Here is a 20,155-nt window from a genome sequence, read left to right on the forward strand (position 1 = left end):
TGTAACGTATCAGTGATTGTTTTCGTAATAGTTCTAAATACAAACTCAAATGACATTATCTTCAAGTTGGAAAATGAAATCTGTTTAGTGAGCATTATTGTTATATACATCACCGATTTTATTTTTGTGTCTTTCGGTCACTCCACTATTCAAGCCACATTGATGGCTCAAACTCTCACTGTAAGTATATTACTGTTTTGTTTTTTTAAACAAGCTTCTGGTTGCCAGGTTACCCAGCCTCCGCCTGGACCGCCCTCGCTTCGTGATGACGGCCAGCTGCCCGAGCTCCGTCAGGGTGAAGGAGCACTTCAGGGTCAAGTACGTCCTGCTCAACAACCTGCAGGACTTCCTCGCCGTGAGACTGGTCTGGACACCGGACGGTACGGTGGACAAAGAGCAACATTCTGATTGATTTATAGATGATTGATCCCAGACTAGTCCTGATCAGAGTAGATGTCGTGAGATTGGATATGATTAGCTTGTACTGGATGGAATGTGTTGACGTTACTGAACACGACATGCTACATTAGACGACCGATGCCGTCAGGTGAGGTGAGTGACCTGTGACCCTCCTGCTCCCGTCCGCTCAGGCCGGGGTCACTGTGATGATGCGGACCTGAGCGCCGTGGTGTGCCACACCCCCCTGAGTAACCTGGGCCACTGCCGCCGGGGCAGCACCCTGTCCTTCACCGTGGCCTTCCAGATCCTCAAGCCCGGCCTGTACGAGGTACCTAGCCTCCCGCTGCCAGAGGCCACGTCCTGGATAAACACCTCCACAGATGAGAGAGCGAGAAAGACTGAGTTTGAAAGACCAAGAAACTCCTGATCTGGGAACAGGCTACATGTTATGTACCCAAAATGTGTGGATCCCTCATACATGCACGGACCAATCAGAACAGCACTTGCATCGCTCCTTCTCCGTGTTCTCAGTAGATTACACCTCGCTAGAATTGACCTCTTACACAATACAGTTATATCACATGAGCAGCAGTGAGGTACTCTTTGATTGAAATCCACTTGTCACCTTATAAATTGAACGGATATAAAACATAATAACCCACATGTACTTATGAGAGATTGTCTGCAAACCAACACAATCTTGTATCAGTTGTAGCGTGCTGCGGGTGCTGGACTGGATGCCTGGACTCTCCTCATGGATAACCGGCCAGAACCCCATCACCATTTTAATATGATGTACATGTATTTACCTGTGTGCCAATTGTGGCACCCATTGCACTCCTGACCATCCCTGGAAGAAGGGATCCCCTACACTGCGTTTCTTCTCAAGATTTCTTCCTTGCTGATTCAAGGGAGTTTTTTCTTGCCCGTGTGGGGGCATGGGTAAAGGGGGGTGTCACAAATATTTGGCCTGTTAAAGCCCTTTGAGACTGTAATGGTGATTAAGGGCTATATAAATAAAATTGAATTGAATTGAATTGAATTGAATCTTGAGTAAAGTATCATCAAATAAAAGTATAATCAAAGAGAAAATGTCTCTATCACATATAAGTTAGCATAAAGCTGAGAAATGCATGAGCACAATAACAATCAATTCTACTCAGACAGTAAGCATGTATTCAACCTACTCAGAACAGTACCATTGAGTGTGTGATTGTGGAATACGATCACAAGGCAGGCAGTGTTGCCTCTAACTGTAGTATTAACTAGTTAACCTCAACATATTAAGTTTAAGTTAAGAAGAATGAAGGGGGTTCATAAAGCCCTCCCTGTCTCTTCCTCTCATGGTGAGCGGAGCCAGGTATAGAGAGGTCTAAAGCTTTAGGGGTCAACCTGGAGTCAGCCAAGCAAACAAGGTTCATCTCATTGGCGGCAGAATCTGTAAACTAGTAACACGTGTATGTTACTCAGAATGTAGTCCTTTATGGATTTTTCTATACTTATTTCATTCATTTAGGCAAAATAATTCTTTCTTTAAACCTATGGAAAATTCATCCCATCACACCCAAACACAAATCACATACATGTACATCTGGAGTGTATAGAAAAGTCAAGTTAGAAATTGAGCAGTGAGAATAATTAACGTGTTCACATATTCCAATAGTACAGTTTGTATGTAGAGACATGAGGAGTGTGCGGCTCTAGGGAATAGACTGTTTCTCATTTTGAATATAGACGAGTTTCTTTTCCATTGGTTCTTAAATGTGACCTAATGTGGTTCTCTGTCACCCCTTCCTCCTCAGCTGAGTCAGCACATGAAGCTGAAGCTGCAGTTCACCGCCTCAGTGACCAACCCGCCCCCTGACGCCCGCCCACTCTCACGTGAGAACCAATCATCTGAGCTTCTGCTCTGAGTATTTGAGCTAGCATGTGGAATATACTGATCAGATGTGCATATATAGTCACTCCCAGTGGCTGGCTGGAGGGAAAGATGGCAGGGGTAGCTTCATCGATTGTGCAAATCTAACGTGGGGCGAGCGTGGGGCGAATGTCAATTCCCCCCCCCCCCCCCCCCCCCGTAATTGACAGGCAAGATGGAATCCCTGAACCAATCATGGAAGAGATGCCCTGATTAGTCAGAAAGATGGGAGCCGTCAATGTTCTTTATTGGCTCATACGGAGGCAGACACACGCATTTGAAACAAAAGCATTTCACATTAACATCTGAAGGATGGCTATGGTATTTCTAACAAATGACCCTCAAACGACAGCTGTTCAATCTTACGTAGAGCACCTTTAAGTCGGCTGTCTAAAACAATCTGCCATCAGACACAAAATATGGGTTATGTCTCGTACTGATGATGTTTTTAACTCTTAATGTGTCTTATTATGGAGTGGGGATGTTAAGTATATGCGGACGCCCTTTCAGTGTATCACATGTATATCTGTAAATATATTCCATGCGTATAATAAGGCAGATCTAAAGCCATAAGGTAGATTAACATCACATCTGCAACAGCAAACCCGACTCGCTAGTTTTTCAGTTTACTTCGACATGGGGAAGAAAGCGTGTGACGGATGGATCGACCACCGGGCCTCACTGAGCATTAATGCTGAGGACAAAACCCAGATGGAATTGGAAACGGCAAAACTCCCTCTGCTCCCTGCTCTCTGGTCAAAGAAGCCATCTCTTTTACACACGTCAGCGGACTCCTCGGCTCAGTCTTCGTGGGGCTTTAGGCTGCGGTCGAAGAGCAGACAGCTGCGGGCAGACGGGACCTTGGAGGGCCTCAGACCGTTGTTCCTCTCGCAGGCCCTTTGGGTGGAGGCGCTGTATATCTGACGGTGTGTCCTTCCTCCCGGCTCTAGGGAAGAACAGCCCCTCCAGCCCGGCGGTGAGGGACCTGCTGGACCGCCACCAGGCCAGCCTGGGCCGCTCGCAGTCCTTCTCCCACCAGCAGCCGTCCCGCTCACACATCATGAGGTACGGCGTCCTGGCTGGAGGTATATCACTGCCCCCCCCCCCGGGGGCTAGGGGGGTTAGCCACTTAGCTTCTGTTTTACTAGATGGGGCTTCTGCGCATTGCTACTTTTGAATTGTTTCATTGGGAATGAAAAACACAGTCTCCTCCTCTAGTACAGATAGTTTGTGGAGACGGCCTTAGACCTCGAGGTCTGTCGGGTTCCGGACGTCTGTCGGGTTCTGAACCTCTCAGAGTTCAGACCCTCTGTCGGGTTCTGAACCTCTCAGAGTTCAGACCCTCTGTCGGGTTCTGAACCTCTCAGAGTTCAGGGCCTCTGGCTATCGGTCCTCTTTCATCAGAAGTTCTTTGAATGTTTCATGAAGATTTGTAAATACTAATACTTTGTAAATACTGGTGATGTACCAGTGTGGTGAAACTGTAAATAAGTCTTCTAATTCATACCCATTTTTGGCAGAGAAAGAGCGGTAGTTATATAAAGGAAGACAAAGAAGGAAATCTCTGCTTCTCCTTTCTTCTGCCTCATTTCATCAAGTTGGAAACATGTTATTAATCTAAAATTAATTGTTAGTTAACAGAGTTGCAGCCGAAGCACTTCTTACTGGTGAGGAGGAAGGGAAGTGATGAAAATTAATTTGTTTTAGGACACACACAAGTGTGTTTTGATAAAGCATGATCATTGCAAAGACACACACACAGCGTTTGACATAGCATCTTTAATGAGACAACAGTTGGATATTATTATAAGGTTTGAGGAATAAGAAATCAACACAATAAAGAAGTCAGGAGAATCCCAGGGCTATTCGAATACTAACTAACTTTAAACTTTTCAATTCGATAGAGAAATTAAGCTATCTATACGTGCAATTTATACAAAGGCCTTTTAAAAAAGCAACATTCACATTTATATTTAGGGCATTTAGCAGACTCTTTTATCCAAAGTGACTTACAATGAGTAGTACATTTGTCAGAAGGTGAAACAATATATAACTGACGGTACAGGAAGGAAGTTAATAGAACCAAGTGCAAAGCACTAACAATTGCTAGGTTAACCCATTCCCCGTACACAACAAAGTAACAATGTTAACAAGGTTATATAATTTGTACGATATATCTTTTTGTATTATTAAGAGTTTCGGATTATATTATTTTTTGTAAGTTATTTAAAGTTCAGTTCATACAGAAATCCCAACTAAAAGTTGGAAAAGCAAGACTTGAAGATGACTGTTAATTTACAACAACAAAAACAAGAACTATAACGTAATGTCAGGCTTCTGTTTTGCATGGCTAGAAATATTAATATGATACTCTTTACATCAAACAGAATTATCTATTCACAGCTTTTGGGATAAGTATTTACAATTAAACTTCCACTTCTGATTTAATTTGAATTTATACATTTTTAATTCTAGTCAAGATCTTTAAACCATAATCCATTGGTTAAACGATTTTATTCATATTTAGCAATGTGCAACTTATTTGAAAACCTTTCTTAAAACTCTTCAACAGGAAGTTATTATTCTTTCTTGATATCCTGTGAGCCATAAAACAATCCACAGACCACCAGTAACACAACACTCTACCATCACAAGCTGCTTTGGATTTTGTTTACCTGCATGAATGCTCAGGGAGGTTAGTGGGGGGCTTTGAAACGGTGGAATAGGTGACTGTGTCATCCCCCTCACAGCCCCCCTCCTCCACACTGGGGGGCCGGGCCTTCCTACTACCAGTCCTGTGTTCAATGGAGGCATATAGCAGACCCCCGTCCGGCTCACCCTGGTCGTAGGACAGGCGTTGTGTGGGCTCCCCCTGCCCCGGGGACCCCATCGTGTCGGGGTCTTCTACACACATTGGGGGGCTCTGCTTGTTTCCTGTGCTCTTCTTGCGTCTGTGTACCAGAACAGCAACAATCAGAACCAGTAGCACTGTACTCATTGCTACAGCCAGGTAGATGAAGTGCTCCTTAGATGTAGAGGGGCCCTTACCCCCAGGGCCCCTGGAGGTGATGTTAGTTTGACTGTGAATGATCTGATCCTTTGAAGCAAAGTCAACTGATGTCTTTTCAACGCCGTCTTTCATCAGAAGGCAGCGGAGCCCTGCGCTGTCCAGGGGTTGTGTGTTCGGCCGACGGACGACATATTTCCCCGGCGTCTCCTGCTGACTCATCTGGTTGCTTGTCTCCTGGTCTGACCATCTCAGACTGACACCCCGACATGCTTCGTCATAACTATGTACAGAACAAATGAAGTCGTCCTCCTGAGTGATCCCAGAGAGAACAGAGAGATCAATGGTTTCATCCGGCCCATATTGGCTGTCTTGAGCGAACTGCCGACAAACGTAGCGTCCAACGTCTCCAACGTTAATATTGCTGATATTCAGAAAACAGTCAGGCTGCAAACTCAGTCTTGAGGCTTTGGATCCCCTCAGTTTTTCTAGTCTCCTTTTTCCTTTTTGGATTAACTCGATTGTCCCCAAACTGATACTGCTGTAGATCCATGTGGTCGAGGAGCATTCTGTGTACTCTTTGATCACGTTGTTACACTGCAGGGTCACTGAATCACCAACTCTTTTATAAATGTAAGTCGGATCTGGAGCTTGTACCGACACAAAAACACAACACAAACTACTAAAGGACAGTACATACCGGGTGAAATCAGCCATGCCTATGTCCTTTCACTGTCTCTGTCACTCTGTGGTATTTCTTTTTTTTAAGCTCCATTTAACCCGTAGAAAGGGGAACCGTGTGTTGATGACGTAATTGCATTTCCTAACAACGATGGTGGGTGAATGTTGTTATAATTGGTGTAAACCCGGCAACTGTCCCAGATATTCAGGGAGCCGAACCCAAACCTACTCTGCATGCTTTGGATTGAGCTGTCTTTGACTTTTCACGTTTCCAGACCGCTTATTTTGTTTCTGCTAGTGCAGCCGCAGTCTGCACTAGCAGAAAGGAGAGTGACACGACAGACTTCAGCCATCTTAGATCTGACTGAGGGATCTCTCAGCTTCTGACTCAGTTTATCTTCTTCTCAGTCGTCCCATATGTCCTAGCATCCCTATTCCTCCTAACATTGAAATAATCAGACGTTATTTCTAGTTCTCTGAGGTACAAGAAGTTCATGTGGAACAAGCCAGTGAGCGTTTCTAACGTTCTGTTGAGGTTATCACAGTCTGATGGTTTCCCACGTCTCCGACTAGACTACAAAACCCTGTGAGAGTGTTAGATTACAAAGAAACATGGGAGAGATGTAGTAGTTGAATTCCTTCAAGTATGAAGCAAACTGCTATTTCCAAAGCCAAAGCTAATAACTGAGGTGAAACAATTAGGAAGTGCTAGTCAATTATGTTTTTTCATCTATTTAATGGGAACGAATGAAATGTGTGTCCAGAGATACCAAGAAAGAAAGAAAAAGATGTGATATCATGTCGGCTCCTCCCGTATATCAAGTGTTAGCAAGTTCCTCTTTCATTCGAGATAGAATCATGTCTCATAAACTCTCAGGATGTCATCATAAGGGTTTCTGTTCAACATGCAGTCATTGGTCATTTATCTAAATTATATTAAAAATAAAACAGACACGCACAGACGCACCACGCACATACGTACGTACGTATTTGTATCTGTGTGCGTGTGCCTGTGTCCGTATGCGTGTGTCTGTCCTGTCAGGGTTCTGGACCTCTGTCAGGTTGTGGGTCCCTGATTCTAAACCTCTGGTTCTGGACCTCTGTCAGGTTCTGGACCTCTGTCAGGTTCTGGACCTCTGTCGATTTCTGGGCCTTTGGTTCTAGACCTCTGGATCTGGACCTCTGTCAGGTTCCTGACCTCTGTCAGGTTCTGGCCCTCTGGCTAAAGCGGTCCACTGATGTCTGATGTTAGAGACCCACTGCGGTCGGGTTCCATCACAGACCAATAGAGTAAAACGTCCGCTTTCATCAGAAGTTCTTTGAATGTTTGGTGAAGATTTGCAAATACTTTTCCTGGTGGTGTACCAGTCTGGTGAAACTGTTAATACTATTTGTCAAGTCTTCTAATTCTTACCCATGTTTGGCAGAGAACGACAGATAGTTGGATACAGAAAGACAAAGAAGGAACTCTCTGCTTCTCCTTTCTTCGGCCTCATTTTATCACGTTGAAACATGTCAATATCTAAAAATATTCGTTACTTAACAGAGTTGCAGTCAAAGCACTTCTTACTGGTGAGGAGGAAGGGAAATAATGAAAATGAATTCATTTTAGGACATACACGAGTGTGGTTTAATAAAGCCTGATCATGGGAAAGACACAGAGGGATTTACATAGCATCTTTAATGAGACAACGGTTGTATATTATTTTAAGGTTTTAGGAATAAGAAATCAATACAACAAAGAAGTCAGGCGAATGGCCGGCTACAGCGGCTATTCAAAATCTAACTAACTTGACACTTTTCAATTGGATAGAGAAAGGGAACTATCTCTAGGTGCAATTCATGTAAAGGCCTTTTAAATAAGTTACAATGTTAACAAGGTTATATCATCTGTACGATATATCATTTTATATTGTCATTGGGATACATTTTTCCACGACAGTAAATTACAAGAATCAGTTAAGTTTCTGATTATATATTTTTTTGTAAGTCATTTAAAGTTCAGTTCACACAGAAGTCCCAACTAAAAGTTGAAAAAGCAAGACTTGAAGATGACCGTTCATTTACAACAACAAGAACTATAACGTCATGTCAGGCTTCTGTTCATGATTTGCATGGCTAGAAATATAACTTTGATGCTCTTTACACCAAACAGAATTATCTATTCACAGCTTTTGGGATAAGGAAGTATTTACAATTAAACGTCCACTTATACATTTTTAATTCTAGTCAAGATCTTTAAACCATAATCCATTGGTTATACGATTTTATTTATAATTAGCAATGTGCAACATATTTGAAAACCTTTCTTATAACTCTTCTACAGGAAGTTATTATTCAGTCTTGAGGCTTTGGATCCACGGACATTATCTTGTCTCCAACTTCCTTTAGCCACTAACTCAACTATCCCCGATCTGTTTCTGCCGTAGATCCATGCGACGAGGAGCATCGTTGGTAGTCTTTGATCACGTTGTTACACTGCAGGGTCACTGAATCACCAACTCTTTTATATATGAAAACATGAGGATCTGGAGCTTGTGCACACACAAAAACACAACACAAACTACTAAATGACAGTACATACCAGGTGAAATCAGCCATGTACTTTTGCTGTCTCTGTCACTCTGTGGTTTTTCTTTATTTAAGCTCCTTTTAACCCATAGAAAGGGGAACTGTGTGTTGATTAAGTAATTACATTTCCTAACCCACTATGCATGGTTAACATGCATGGTTAACAAATGAGGAATTCCTTTGAGCCGCAGCCGCACTAGCAGAAAGGAACGTGACAGGGCAGACTTCAGCCATCTTGGATCCGTCAGAGGGATCTCTCGGCTTCTTTCTCAGTTCATCTTTTTCTCAGTGGTCCCATATGTACTAGCATCCCAAATCTTCTGCAGAGGTTCACAGTCTGACCAGTGGTTTCCCACGTCCCAGACTAGACTACAACCTCCACTCTCCCTGTTAGAGTGTTAGATTACAAAGAAACATGCGAAAGACGTAGTAGTTGGATTCCATCATGTATGAAACAAACTGCTGGTTCCAAGCAAAAGTTAAAAACTTAATTGAAACAATTCGGAGTAGAAGTCAGACTGTATCCCATCCTTTAAAAGAGATCTGGCCCCATCAGGGCTGGTGCTGAGAGGAGTTTAGTACAGTCCTGGTCACTTCTTGTCTTTTTCCCCGGGGGGGGGTCGGTTGTAATATGTCTTTCATTGCTGTTTTTTATTCTATTCTTCTTTTATTCCCAGTCAGGACCTTTGGTTTGGGTGGGAGGTCTTCTTTTAGCACAGCCCTGCGTGGGCGGGACTAGCAGGGCTGCTTGTCAAACCTCCGGGCCTCTGAGCAGTGCAGCGTCTCCCTGTACTGTGGACATGAACCCAACATGTCTTTACCCGTCTGTTGAACATGCACTTTACTACGTTTGTACGGTTTTAGATGGTTTTTCATTTTTTTTAAATGTATGTTGCTACTATTGTGGAGGAAGCTCAGTGCGGTGTGTTTGTCCTTGTGTTTTCATTCATGTCAAAAGGTTGTGTGTTGCCCCTTTAAATTATCAATGTAAATAACCTTTTATATAATGTGCTTCAAATGTGACCATTAAAGAATGGATGACATCAAACTAATGATTGAATCTGTGTGGATTTAAAAAATAAGTTTACCCAACTTAGGCCTTAACTTAACTTATCATCTTATCATCTTTTTTCCTATTTTTGAATGGGAACGAATGAAATGTGTGTACAGAGATACCAAGAAAGAAAGAAAAAAATCGGATATCTTGTCGGCTCCTCCCGTATCTCGCGTGTTAGCAAGTTCCTCTTTCAATCAACATAGAATCATATCACATATACAATCAGGGTGTCATCATAAGGGTTTCTGGTGCAACATGCAGTTGTTGGTCATTTCTCTAAAATATATAGAAATGCTGCCATTCTGTGCCTGTGTGCGTGTGCCTGTGTGCATGTGTCTGTGTGTGGTTGCGTGTCTGTGTGTGCGTGTTCTTGTGTGCAGGACGGGCAGTGCCATGGAGCGGCGCGCTATAACCCCTCCTGTGGGCTCCCCCGTGGGGAGACCGCTGTACCTGCCCCCCCCAGACAAGGCGCTGCTCTCCCTGGACAAGATCGCCAAGAGAGAGTGCAAGGTTCTGGTGCTGGAGCCCATCTGCTGAGAGACGGACGGGGAGAGGAGGAGAGCGCTACAGCGAGAGAGAGAGACGGGGAAACAGGAGTTAAACAGGAAGTAGATTGAGGGACCGAAGGCAAAATAGCAGAATACGTATCATCAAGTACAAAGTGTACACAAGTAACTGCTAGGTGGGGAAACTAGACAAAAGGTCATATTGAGTTGGTTTAACACAAGAGAACAGGAGATGACATCTAGGGATTCAGCAAAGTGTTGTTGAACAGGTCAGTCCTTAGCTAAAGACTGTCCAACGGGACAGTCCTTAACTAAAGAGTGTTCAATGGGACAGTCCTTAACTAAAGACTGTTCAACGGGACAGTCCTTAACTAAAGACTGTTTAACAGGACAGTCCTTAACTAAAGACTGTCCAATAGGACAGTCCTTAACTAAAGACTGTTTAACAGGACAGTCCTTAACTAAAGACTGTCCAATAGGACAGTCCTTAACTTAAGACAAAGGCTGTGTCTCAATGTTGAGGAGGCTTCCTATAACCTCAGGACCTATAAAGGGAAAGTCTTTGTTAAGTAGCTACTTTGTGAAAGTACTTGAATGAGGCTGCAGATTAGCAGCACCTGACAACCCAAAAAGTCACTTTGGCCGTTTGTGTCTATTTACTGAAGGTCCAGGTCCCTATGCTAGCTGTTCATATACAGTTGTCTTGAAATAATGAAGACACATTAACCCGACAGACATGTTCAATTGGCAAATAGGTAATCATGCCTTGACGTGATAATTGGGATAATTTAAAAGACAAATTCCTTGTGCCGCATGGTCTCATGGGATATCCTCCACCGACCGAGTAGCCTTCCCATGCTTCCTTGAAGCTTGCCCTAACTAGGCACCTAGTTAGGATGTTTCCTCTGCTTCTTACTGTATTGGAATATACGTCGCAACTCAGCAACTCAGACACAGAGAAAGTGTGGGCTACCCTTTCCGAGCTGCTGCTCACCAGCATGAAGGAGAACCATCAAGTGAGCTCAGGAGATTGACCAGTTCCTAACGCTGGTCCCCCCTGAATCCAGACATCCCTAGGACATGAGAAGGCTCTGAGAACACATTTTGTAGAAGGTGTCTTGATCGGCCCCAACCCAGAAGACATCCACTAATTAGTAGAACACTGTGATCCACTAATTAGTAAAACACTGTGATCCACTAATTAGTAGAACACTGTGATCCACTAATTAGTAAAACACTATTATCCACTAATTATGAAACACTATGGATAGATTGAAACAGCCAAATCAATGTTGAACATTCAGCAACAAGAGGCATGAGATAATATTTTTTTTATTAATTAATTGAATCATGTATTTACTCGTATTATTATTTATATATTTATTTATATTATACTTTATTTATTAATAAACAATCATTATAGAGAACTGCTTAACTTTATTTTGTGAGATTTTGTAGGATTTCTGAAGGTGAGCTGAGGGTTTAAATGGCCGCCTTTTACAACCTTTGATGTCTTTCAGAAAGTATTGAGGGTAACATACATGGTGAACGACATGCTTGTGTTACAGATGTATTATTAAGCTGGATTTGACTCTCTAAAGCTCTTGTGTACTGTCCATGAGAGCTGCCACCACCTTACTGGCAAGTGGCAACATAACATAATTGACATGTTATGCCAATAGGAGGTCAAAGTATTGTACTTTGTGCAGCATTCAATAGTGTTGTTGTAATCTACGGAAGCCGAGAACGGCCATCGATTATTTATTTTTTTATGCACTGTTATCTCGTGATAACGACTTATTATCTCGTTTTCTCGATATAACAAAGTTCGTTTTCTCGTGATAACGAATTAATTATCTCGTTTTCTCGATATAACAAAGGTCGTTTTCTCGTGATAACAAATTAATTATCTAGTTTTCTCGATATAACAAGGGTCGTTTTCTCGACGCGGCTGCGCGCTCTTTATATCGTCCATCTTCACTTGAACCTCGTTGCTCATATCAAATCCAACTTTACAAGCTGTGTCACAACTAAGGATAAATAAATCAAATCAAAATGTCGATGAATCACACATGAATCATCAGCATTACGTTTATAAATGCGCTTTTGATTTACAGTTTACAGATATCTATCCTAGGAGTGTCAATCCTGATATCCTGGAGTGCACTTCTTATTATAGATCACACTTAAAATGCAACATCATTTTATTTTTTAACTATAAGGGGGTCCCCCAAGGGGTTGAAGACCATGCGTAGTGGCACAACAGCCTTCTTCAGGGTGTAACCCACAGCACACAGATTCCCCTTAAGTAGACAGGTTTTCCCCTTCGAGAAAACGAAGGGGAAAAAATATCTCGTTATAACGAGAAAACGATCTTTGTTATATCGAGATAACGAGATAATAAGTCGTTATCACGAGATAACAGTGCATAAAAAAATAAAATAATCGATGGCCGTTCTCGGCTTCCGTAGTAATCACATTGTTTTCAGTAATATAATTTTTAGACAAATGTCTGATCATATAAAAACAAGTGAATAAAAGCAGAACAAATGCTGAATGGAGAACTGTCTGTTCCTCTTGTCAACTGACGATTCAGTTGTAAATATACACATTTGATTCAAAAGCTGGTGTTTTTATTTCATTCGTCATACCACCCACACCATCATGAACAGCTACCATTCAACTGAACTCATACCATAATTTTCCTTCTTTATCTTTAGTGTTTCAATGCGTCTAGATCTTGGTCCTCAAGCTCATCCCTACCAAAAGGGTAGCAGTTCACCTTGTAAGAATCTATATACTACACATACTATATACTACATGGAGATTGCATTTCGAAAATAAATCCTACAAATGGGTTTACTGTATGTTTACTCTGAATATCCTCCTTAAAAAGACTCTTGGGGCCCTATCTTGCACCTGTGTGCAGGGCCGTCGGAGTGCGGGTATAAGGTGGACAGTTGAGGGGCGGTCCATGGCAGAGGGGGGCCTATGGGAATAAATTATATATATATATATTGCTTTAGGATTTTCTACCACCCCCTAGCGGTGGGAGCCGCACACTGCGTCAGTGGCCAATTGCCGCTAGGCTACGTCTCCCCCCTCCCCCGTCAATAATTCTGCGCAGGAGGCTGGTAGGGGGAATTCGGGGGGGGTGGGGGGGGGGCATCAGTACCTCTTGTATACAGGGCCCAGAATTTGGTACTACGGCACTGCCTCTGTCTGTGTGTGTGTGGGGGGGAGGGGGGGGGGGGGGATGGGGTGGATGTGTGTGTGTGTGTGGGGGGGGGGGGGGGGGGGGGGGTGGATGTGTGTGTGTGTGTGGGGGGGAGGGGTGGGGTGGGGTGGATGTGTGTGTGTGTGGGGGGGAGGGGGGGGGGGGATGGGGTGGATGTGTGTGTGTGTGTGGGGGGGAGGGGGGGGGGATGGGGTGGATGTGTGTGTGTGTGTGGGGGGGAGGGGGGGGGGATGTGTGTGTCTGGGGGTGGATGTTTGTGTGTGTGGGTGGATGTGTGTGTGAGCAGGTGATGGTTACAGTGTGGAAGAAGGAAGCAGAGAATGCAGAGGTGGAGGAGCAGGGCTACCTGAGCATCCTCCAGCAGCGGGTCCCCACACACACCTTCAGACACGACCTCAACACATTTAAAGCACAGGGTGACACACACACACACACACACACACACACACACACACACACACACACACACACACACACACACACACACACACACACACACACACACACACACACACACACACACACACACATCCAACCTGACACACATGCACCCCCATACACACACATCCTTCCCCAAACACACACGCATACACGCACCCCAACATCTATCCTCCCCCATGGACTCACATCCACCCAAGCACATCCACGTGTGTTTACGAAAGATTCAACACACGGTTCCATTCAACCTCAAAATAGTAAAGCCCAGTTAACTCTTGACGTTTTTCAACCAGACCTGTGAATATTACCCCCCCCCCCCCCCCCCCCCCCCCCCGCCACTGCTCCGGTCTAAAACATGTGTAGATTTCACCGGACAGAAAGTGCACCAATAGGTCAAAGCCACCCTGTGGCGGAAATGAGGTACTTCATGCATTACATTATGCCTGTGTAAGATAAGTGGAGCACAATATCAACTTTAAGTTGAAACTAATAACAAGAAGAATAAACGTTAAACTAATGATGGCAAAAATAGGGACTTTAAAAAAAAAAAATGGGGGATTTACTTATCTAATAGACACTATTCTCACATAAGCAGCCGTCCTCTACACTCGATTCTGCCGTCAGCCTCTTCAGAGACCCCTCCTGACCTTTCCGTTACATTTACATTACATTTATGTTTAGTGCATTTAGCAGGCGCTTGTGTCCAAAGCGACTCACAATTACATTTGTCAGAAGAAAGAGAAACAACAATATTTCACTGTCGGTACAGTAAGGAGTTCTTAGAACCAAGTGCAAAGCACCAACAATCGCTAGGATAACCCACTCCCTGTATACAACAAAGATTCATTCCACTCATTCATTCATTCATATTCATTCCACACGTTGTCCTCACTGTGATCAAGTGAGGCGAACGTGTGGCTGTAGGTTCTGTAGGACCCGTGTGCTTTCCCCGTCCCTCTGTAACCCTGGTGTGTGTTGTCATGAGGTGAGCGTGAGCAGAGGCGCCGCATTCCATTAGGCATACCAGGCAACTGCCTGGGGCCCCGCAATTGTTTGGGGGCCCCGGGCCACTAGAGGCCAAAAAAAATAAATAATCGCTCCACAATAGGGCTTTCAACGAATATTCGAAGTTCGAATATTCGTTCGAAATGTATCCAACAACGCGAATTCGAACGTGAAAATTAATATTCGAATGTGAAAAAACACTCCCGCGGTACAAGCGCCTCTATCTGCTTTGTGAATGAGCCTCTGTCTGTTCGCGATGTCCCTCATAATATTCGAATGTGAAAAAAACACTCCCGCGGTACAAGTGTAACAGACTAGTATTGTGAAGAGCGAATGTATTTTATCCCCTCGGGGTTTCCGTACTTGGATATAGGTATTCCAGCTCTCACGCTGTGACTGGGTGACTTCTGATATGTACTAAGTAAACGAGACTATTTTCCCTTCCACGCTTGTGTCATTCTTGTCATATAAATATCTAAGTGCCAACGCTCGGTTACACAAGCGCCTATCTGCTTTGTGAGTGAGCCTCTGTTTGTTCGCGATGTCCCTCATAATATTTGAATGTGAAAAAACACTCCCGCGGTACAAGCGCCTAACTGCTTTGTGAATGAGCCTCTGTCTGTTCGCGATGTCCCTCGTTTTAAAGTAAGGAAATGCCCAGCAGGAAGCCGCGGCCCACCAGCACTCTCAACGAGACGGCAAACATATTCGAAGTTCGAATATTCGTTCGAAATGTATCCAAAAACGCGATATTCGAATAGTTCGAATTCGTGATTTTTTTCCAAACGAACATTCGAATGTCATTTTTGAGCAATTTTGACAGCCCTACTCCACAAACCCCCCCCCCCCCCCGTCAACAATCCTCTGCCTAGGGCCCCCACACTACCTAGAATTGCCCCTGAGCGTGAGGGACGTCCGGATAATGCCCAACCTCAACTCCTCCTACCTGCCCATGATGCCCGACGGCTCGGTCATGCTGGTGGACAACGTGTAGTGAGCACGATGCTTCTAGTTAAAGATCCAATATCATGCTTTTTGGGGTTAATAATTGCATTTGGGGGGACTAGAATAGTGTAAAATGACTGTATGTTAGAAGTACCCCTTATTATTCGCACACTGTTTCAGCGTCTTTCAAAAACTTTATTTTTAACATCCTGTTGCGTTAAGGGCCCCCTCCTGCCTAGCCCAGTCTGCTGTGATTGGTCAGCACACCCACTCTGTTGCGATTTGTCGAACGCTTTGCCCGTGCCTCTATTTCACAGCCCCGAGAAGTTGTTCACATTGCGGGCAGCCGGGAGGCGCGACTTCTGCACTTCAGCACTAAAGTTGGAATGCAATCAAGCTGTTGTAGAAGCAGATGTAAAACATATATACAAACGTCATATAACAGTCTAAGTCTAAAGAAAAGCGAAAGTCGAAATAGCAGGTATTATTGGAGGGGCATTTGTTAGAAATGGTATAGCCACCACCACCAGTAAGCTATATTAGTGAGGGAAAAGCTCTGAGAGTATCGGTTTTGAATTGCTTTCTTGCCCCCTCTGCTCTCTTATCTTCTAATAACATCAGAGCATTGTAATAAAGGATCTGTCTGTCTCCAGCCACCAGTCAGAAGAGGTAGGCATGGCCTCCTTCTGCAAGATGGAGAGCGCCACCTCCAGTTTACCCAGCATGCTCAGCACTCTGGAGGAACACGACTTCAGCTGCACCTCAACGACTGTCCACACGGATAACTCCAAAGAGGTGGGAGTGTGCCTGTGTCTGTACATGTGGAGAGAGAGAGAGAGAGAGAGAGAGAGAGAGAGAGAGAGAGAGAGAGAGAGAGAGAGAGAGAGAGAGAGAGAGAGAGAGAGAGAGAGAGAGAGAGAGAGAGAGAGAGAGAGAGAGAGAGAGAGAGAGAGAGAGAGAGAGAGAGAGAGAGAGAGAGAGAGAGAGAGAGAGAGAGAGAGAGAGAGAGAGAGAGAGAGAGAGAGTCTTACTGTGTGTTGATGTTCACCCTCTCTGTTGGCCTGGATGGATTCACAGGGGCTTGAGGTTCCCCTGGTCGCAGTGCTGCAGTGGTCCACGGCCAAGATGCCTTTCACCAACTGTATCTACACCCACTACAGGCATGTGGCCCCCAGTCCCCCAATAGGAACGGAGCTCTTTTACACTTGATTGAATGTAATCCGACTAGATTTGACATTTATCTGTTGTAACGTAGCAGTGATGGTTTTCGAAATAGTTCTAAATACATACTCAAGTGACAGTATCTTCAAGTTGGAAAATGAAATCTGTTTAGTGAGCATTATGGTTATATGTTTACATCACCGATTTTATTTTTGTGTCTTTCGGTCGCTCCACTATTCAAGCCACATTGATGGCTCAAACTCTCAATGTAAATATATTCCAGTTTTTTTTAAACAAGGGTAACCTGGTTGCCAGGTTACCCAGCCTCCGCCTGGACCGCCCTCGCTTCGTGATGACGGCCAGCTGCCCGAGCTCCGTCAGGGTGAAGGAGCACTTCAGGGTCAAGTACGTCCTGCTCAACAACCTGCAGGACTTCCTCGCCGTGAGACTGGTCTGGACACCGGACGGTACGGTGGACAAAGAGCAACATTCTGATTGATTTATAGATGATCTATCCTAGACTAGTCCTGATCAGATTAGATGTCGTGAGATTGGATAGGATTAGCTTGTACTGGATGGAATGTGTTGACGTTACTGAACACGACATGCTACATTAGACGACCGATGCCGTCAGGTGAGGTGAGTGACCTGTGACCCTCCTGCTCCCCTCCGCTCAGGCCGGGGTCACTGTGATGATGCGGACCTGAGCGCCGTGGTGTGCCACACCCCCCTGAGTAACCTGGGCCACTGCCGCCGGGGCAGCACCCTGTCCTTCACCGTGGCCTTCCAGATCCTCAAGCCCGGCCTGTACGAGGTACCTAGCCTCCCGCTGCCAGAGGCCACGTCCTGGATAAACACCTTCACAGATATGAGAGAGCGAGAAAGACTGAGTTTGAAAGACCAAGAAACTCCTGATCTGGGAACAGGCTTCATGTTATGTACCCAAAATGTGTGGATCCCTCATACATGCACGGACCAATCAGAACAGCCCTTGCATCGCTCCTTCTCCGTGTTCTCAGTAGACTACACCTCGCTAGAATTGACCTCTTACACAATACAGTTACATCACATGAACAGCAGTGAGGTACTCTTTGATTGAAATCCACTTGTCACCTTAAAAATTGAACGGATATAAAACATAATAACCCACATGTACTTATGAGAGATTGTCTGCAAACCAACACAATCTTGAGTAAAGTATCATCAAAGAAAGTATAATCAAAGACAAAATGCCTCCACCACATATGAGTTAGCATAAAGCTGAGACATGCATGAGCACAATAACAATCACTTCTACTCAGACAGTAAGCATGTATTCAACTTTCTCAGAACAGTACCACTGTGTGTGTGATTGTGGAATACGATCACAAGGCAGGCAGTGTTGCCTCTAACTGTAGTATTAACTAGTTAACCTCAACATATTAAGGTTAAGTTAAGTGAGAGAAAGAATGAAGGAGACTCATGAAGCCCTCCCTGTCTCTTCCTCTCATGGTGAGCGGAGCCAGGTATAGAGAGGTCTAAAGCTTTAGGGGACAACCTGTAGTCAGCCAAGCAAACAAGGTTCATCTCATTGGCGGCAGAATCTGTAAACTAGTAACTGGAGTGTATAGAAAAGAACAGTTAGAAATTGAGCAGTGAGAATAATTAACGTGTTCACCTATTCCATTAGTACAGTTTGTATGTAGAGACTATTATATGTGGAGTGTGCGGCTCTAGGGAATAGACTGTTTCGCATATTTAATATAGACGAGTTTCTTTTCCATTGGTTCTTGAATGTGACCTAATGTGGTTCTCTGTCACCCCTTCCTCCTCAGCTGAGTCAGCACATGAAGCTGAAGCTGCAGTTCACCGCCTCAGTGACCAACCCGCCCCCTGACGCCCGCCCACTCTCACGTGAGAACCAATCATCTGAGCTTCTGCTCTGAGTATTTGAGCTAGCACGTGGAATATACTGATCAGATGTGCTTATATAGTCACTCCCAGGGGCTGGCTGGAGGGAACAGATGGCAGGGGTAGCTTCCTCGATTGTGCAAATGTTACGTGGGGCGGGGGGGGGGGGGGGATAAACATTTCACTCACTAACATCTGAAGGATGGCTATGTTATTTCTGACAAATGACACTCAAACGACAGCTGTTCAATCTTACGTAGAGCACCTTTAAGTCGGCTTTCTAAAACAATCTGCCATCAGACACAAAAATGTGGTTATGTCTCGTACTGATGAGGTTTTTAACTCTTAATATGGAGTGGGGAGGATATGGAGATGCGGATTCCCTTTCAGTGTATCACATGTATATCTGTAAATATATTCCATGCGTATAGTAAGAAGTAAGCGTGTGACCGATGGATCGACCACCGGGCCTCACTGAGCATTAATGCTGAGGACAAAACCCAGATGGAATTGGAAACGTCAACACTCCCTCTCCTCCCTGCTCTCTGGTCAAAGAAGCCATCTCTCTTACATACGTCAGCGGACTCCTCGGCTCAGTCTTCGTGGGGCTTTAGGTCGCGGTCGAGGCGCAGACAGCTGCGGGCTGACGGGACCTTGGAGCGCCTCAGAACGTTCTTCCTCTTGCAGGCCCTTTGGGTGGAGGCGCTGTATATCTGACGGTGTGTCCTTCCTCCCGGCTCTAGGGAAGAACAGCCCCTCCAGCCCGGCGGTGAGGGACCTGCTGGACCGCCACCAGGCCAGCCTGGGCCGCTCGCAGTCCTTCTCCCACCAGCAGCCGTCCCGCTCAGACATCATGAGGTACGGCGTCCTGGCTGGAGGTATATCACTGCCCCCCCCCCCCCTCGGGGGCTAGGGGGGTTAGCCACTTAGCTTCCGTTTTACTAGATGGGGCTTCTGCGCATTGCTACGTTTGAATCGTTTAATTGGGAATGAAAAACACAGTCTCCTCCTTTAGTACAGCAGATAGTTTGTGGAGACGGCCTTAGACCTCGGGGTCTGTCGGGTTCTGGACGTCTGTCGGGTTCTGAACCTCTGTTGGGGAATTTAACCTCTCAAGAGTTCAGACCCTCTGTCGGGTTCTGAACCTCTCAGAGTTCTGGGCCTCTGGCTATCGGTCCGCTTTCATCTGAAGTTCTTTGAATGTTTGATGAAGATTTTTAAATACTAATACTTAAATAAATAAATACTGGTGATGTACCAGTGTGGTGAAACTGTAAATATGTCAAGTCTTCTAATTCATACCCATCTTTGGCAGAGAAAGAGCGATGGTTAGATAAAG

At 44.7% G+C, this 20,155-nt stretch overlaps 3 protein-coding genes across 6 annotated transcripts in view; 2 read left to right on the plus strand and 1 right to left on the minus strand.

Moving 5' to 3' along the window:
• The window catches only part of LOC115547695 (uncharacterized), a 24,454-nt gene extending 18,312 nt beyond the window's left edge, over positions 1-6,142 (minus strand). The window contains exon 1 of one of the 4 annotated variants that reach the window (XM_030362120.1): positions 5,754-6,138. In XM_030362120.1, coding sequence (XP_030217980.1) covers positions 5,754-6,041 — 288 coding nt within the window. In that variant the 5' untranslated portion in view covers positions 6,042-6,138. Of the gene's footprint in view, positions 1-5,613 lie in introns of all 4 variants that reach the window. The other 3 variants (XM_030362122.1, XM_030362121.1, XM_030362119.1) reach the window with 3 other exon arrangements.
• LOC115547724 (microtubule-associated protein 11-like) overlaps positions 1-11,860 on the plus strand; it is a 23,776-nt gene extending 11,916 nt beyond the window's left edge. The window contains exons 5-9 of the mRNA XM_030362156.1: positions 229-380; positions 591-727; positions 2,202-2,280; positions 3,268-3,382; positions 10,014-11,860. Coding sequence (XP_030218016.1) covers positions 229-380; positions 591-727; positions 2,202-2,280; positions 3,268-3,382; positions 10,014-10,170 — 640 coding nt within the window. The 3' untranslated portion in view covers positions 10,171-11,860. The remainder of the gene's footprint in view (positions 1-228; positions 381-590; positions 728-2,201; positions 2,281-3,267; positions 3,383-10,013) is intronic.
• Positions 11,861-13,666: 1,806 nt separating this feature from the next.
• LOC115547079 (microtubule-associated protein 11-like) lies at positions 13,667-20,006 on the plus strand. Its single transcript, XM_030361048.1, has 9 exons — positions 13,667-13,793; positions 15,693-15,808; positions 16,387-16,560; positions 16,843-16,925; positions 17,242-17,393; positions 17,604-17,740; positions 18,741-18,819; positions 19,560-19,694; positions 19,969-20,006. Exons 1-9 carry the CDS (start codon positions 13,667-13,669, stop codon positions 20,004-20,006), a joined length of 1,041 nt encoding a protein of 346 aa, XP_030216908.1.
• Positions 20,007-20,155: the final 149 nt, after the last annotated feature.

Source organism: Gadus morhua, chromosome 7, assembly GCF_902167405.1.
Source record: "Gadus morhua chromosome 7, gadMor3.0, whole genome shotgun sequence".
In the NCBI taxonomy this organism is placed as follows: domain Eukaryota; kingdom Metazoa; phylum Chordata; class Actinopteri; order Gadiformes; family Gadidae; genus Gadus; species Gadus morhua.

Bases quoted from the DNA above. Each gene is read 5' to 3' on its own strand.
- LOC115547079 (XM_030361048.1), top strand. From the start codon at position 13,667: ATGGTTACAGTGTGGAAGAAGGAAGCAGAGAATGCAGAGGTGGAGGAG. The intron at 13,794-15,692 runs GTGACACACACA...TCCTCTGCCTAG, and splicing joins CAACACATTTAAAGCACAGG to GGCCCCCACACTACCTAGAA. The intron at 16,561-16,842 runs GTGGGAGTGTGC...ATGGATTCACAG, and splicing joins ACACGGATAACTCCAAAGAG to GGGCTTGAGGTTCCCCTGGT.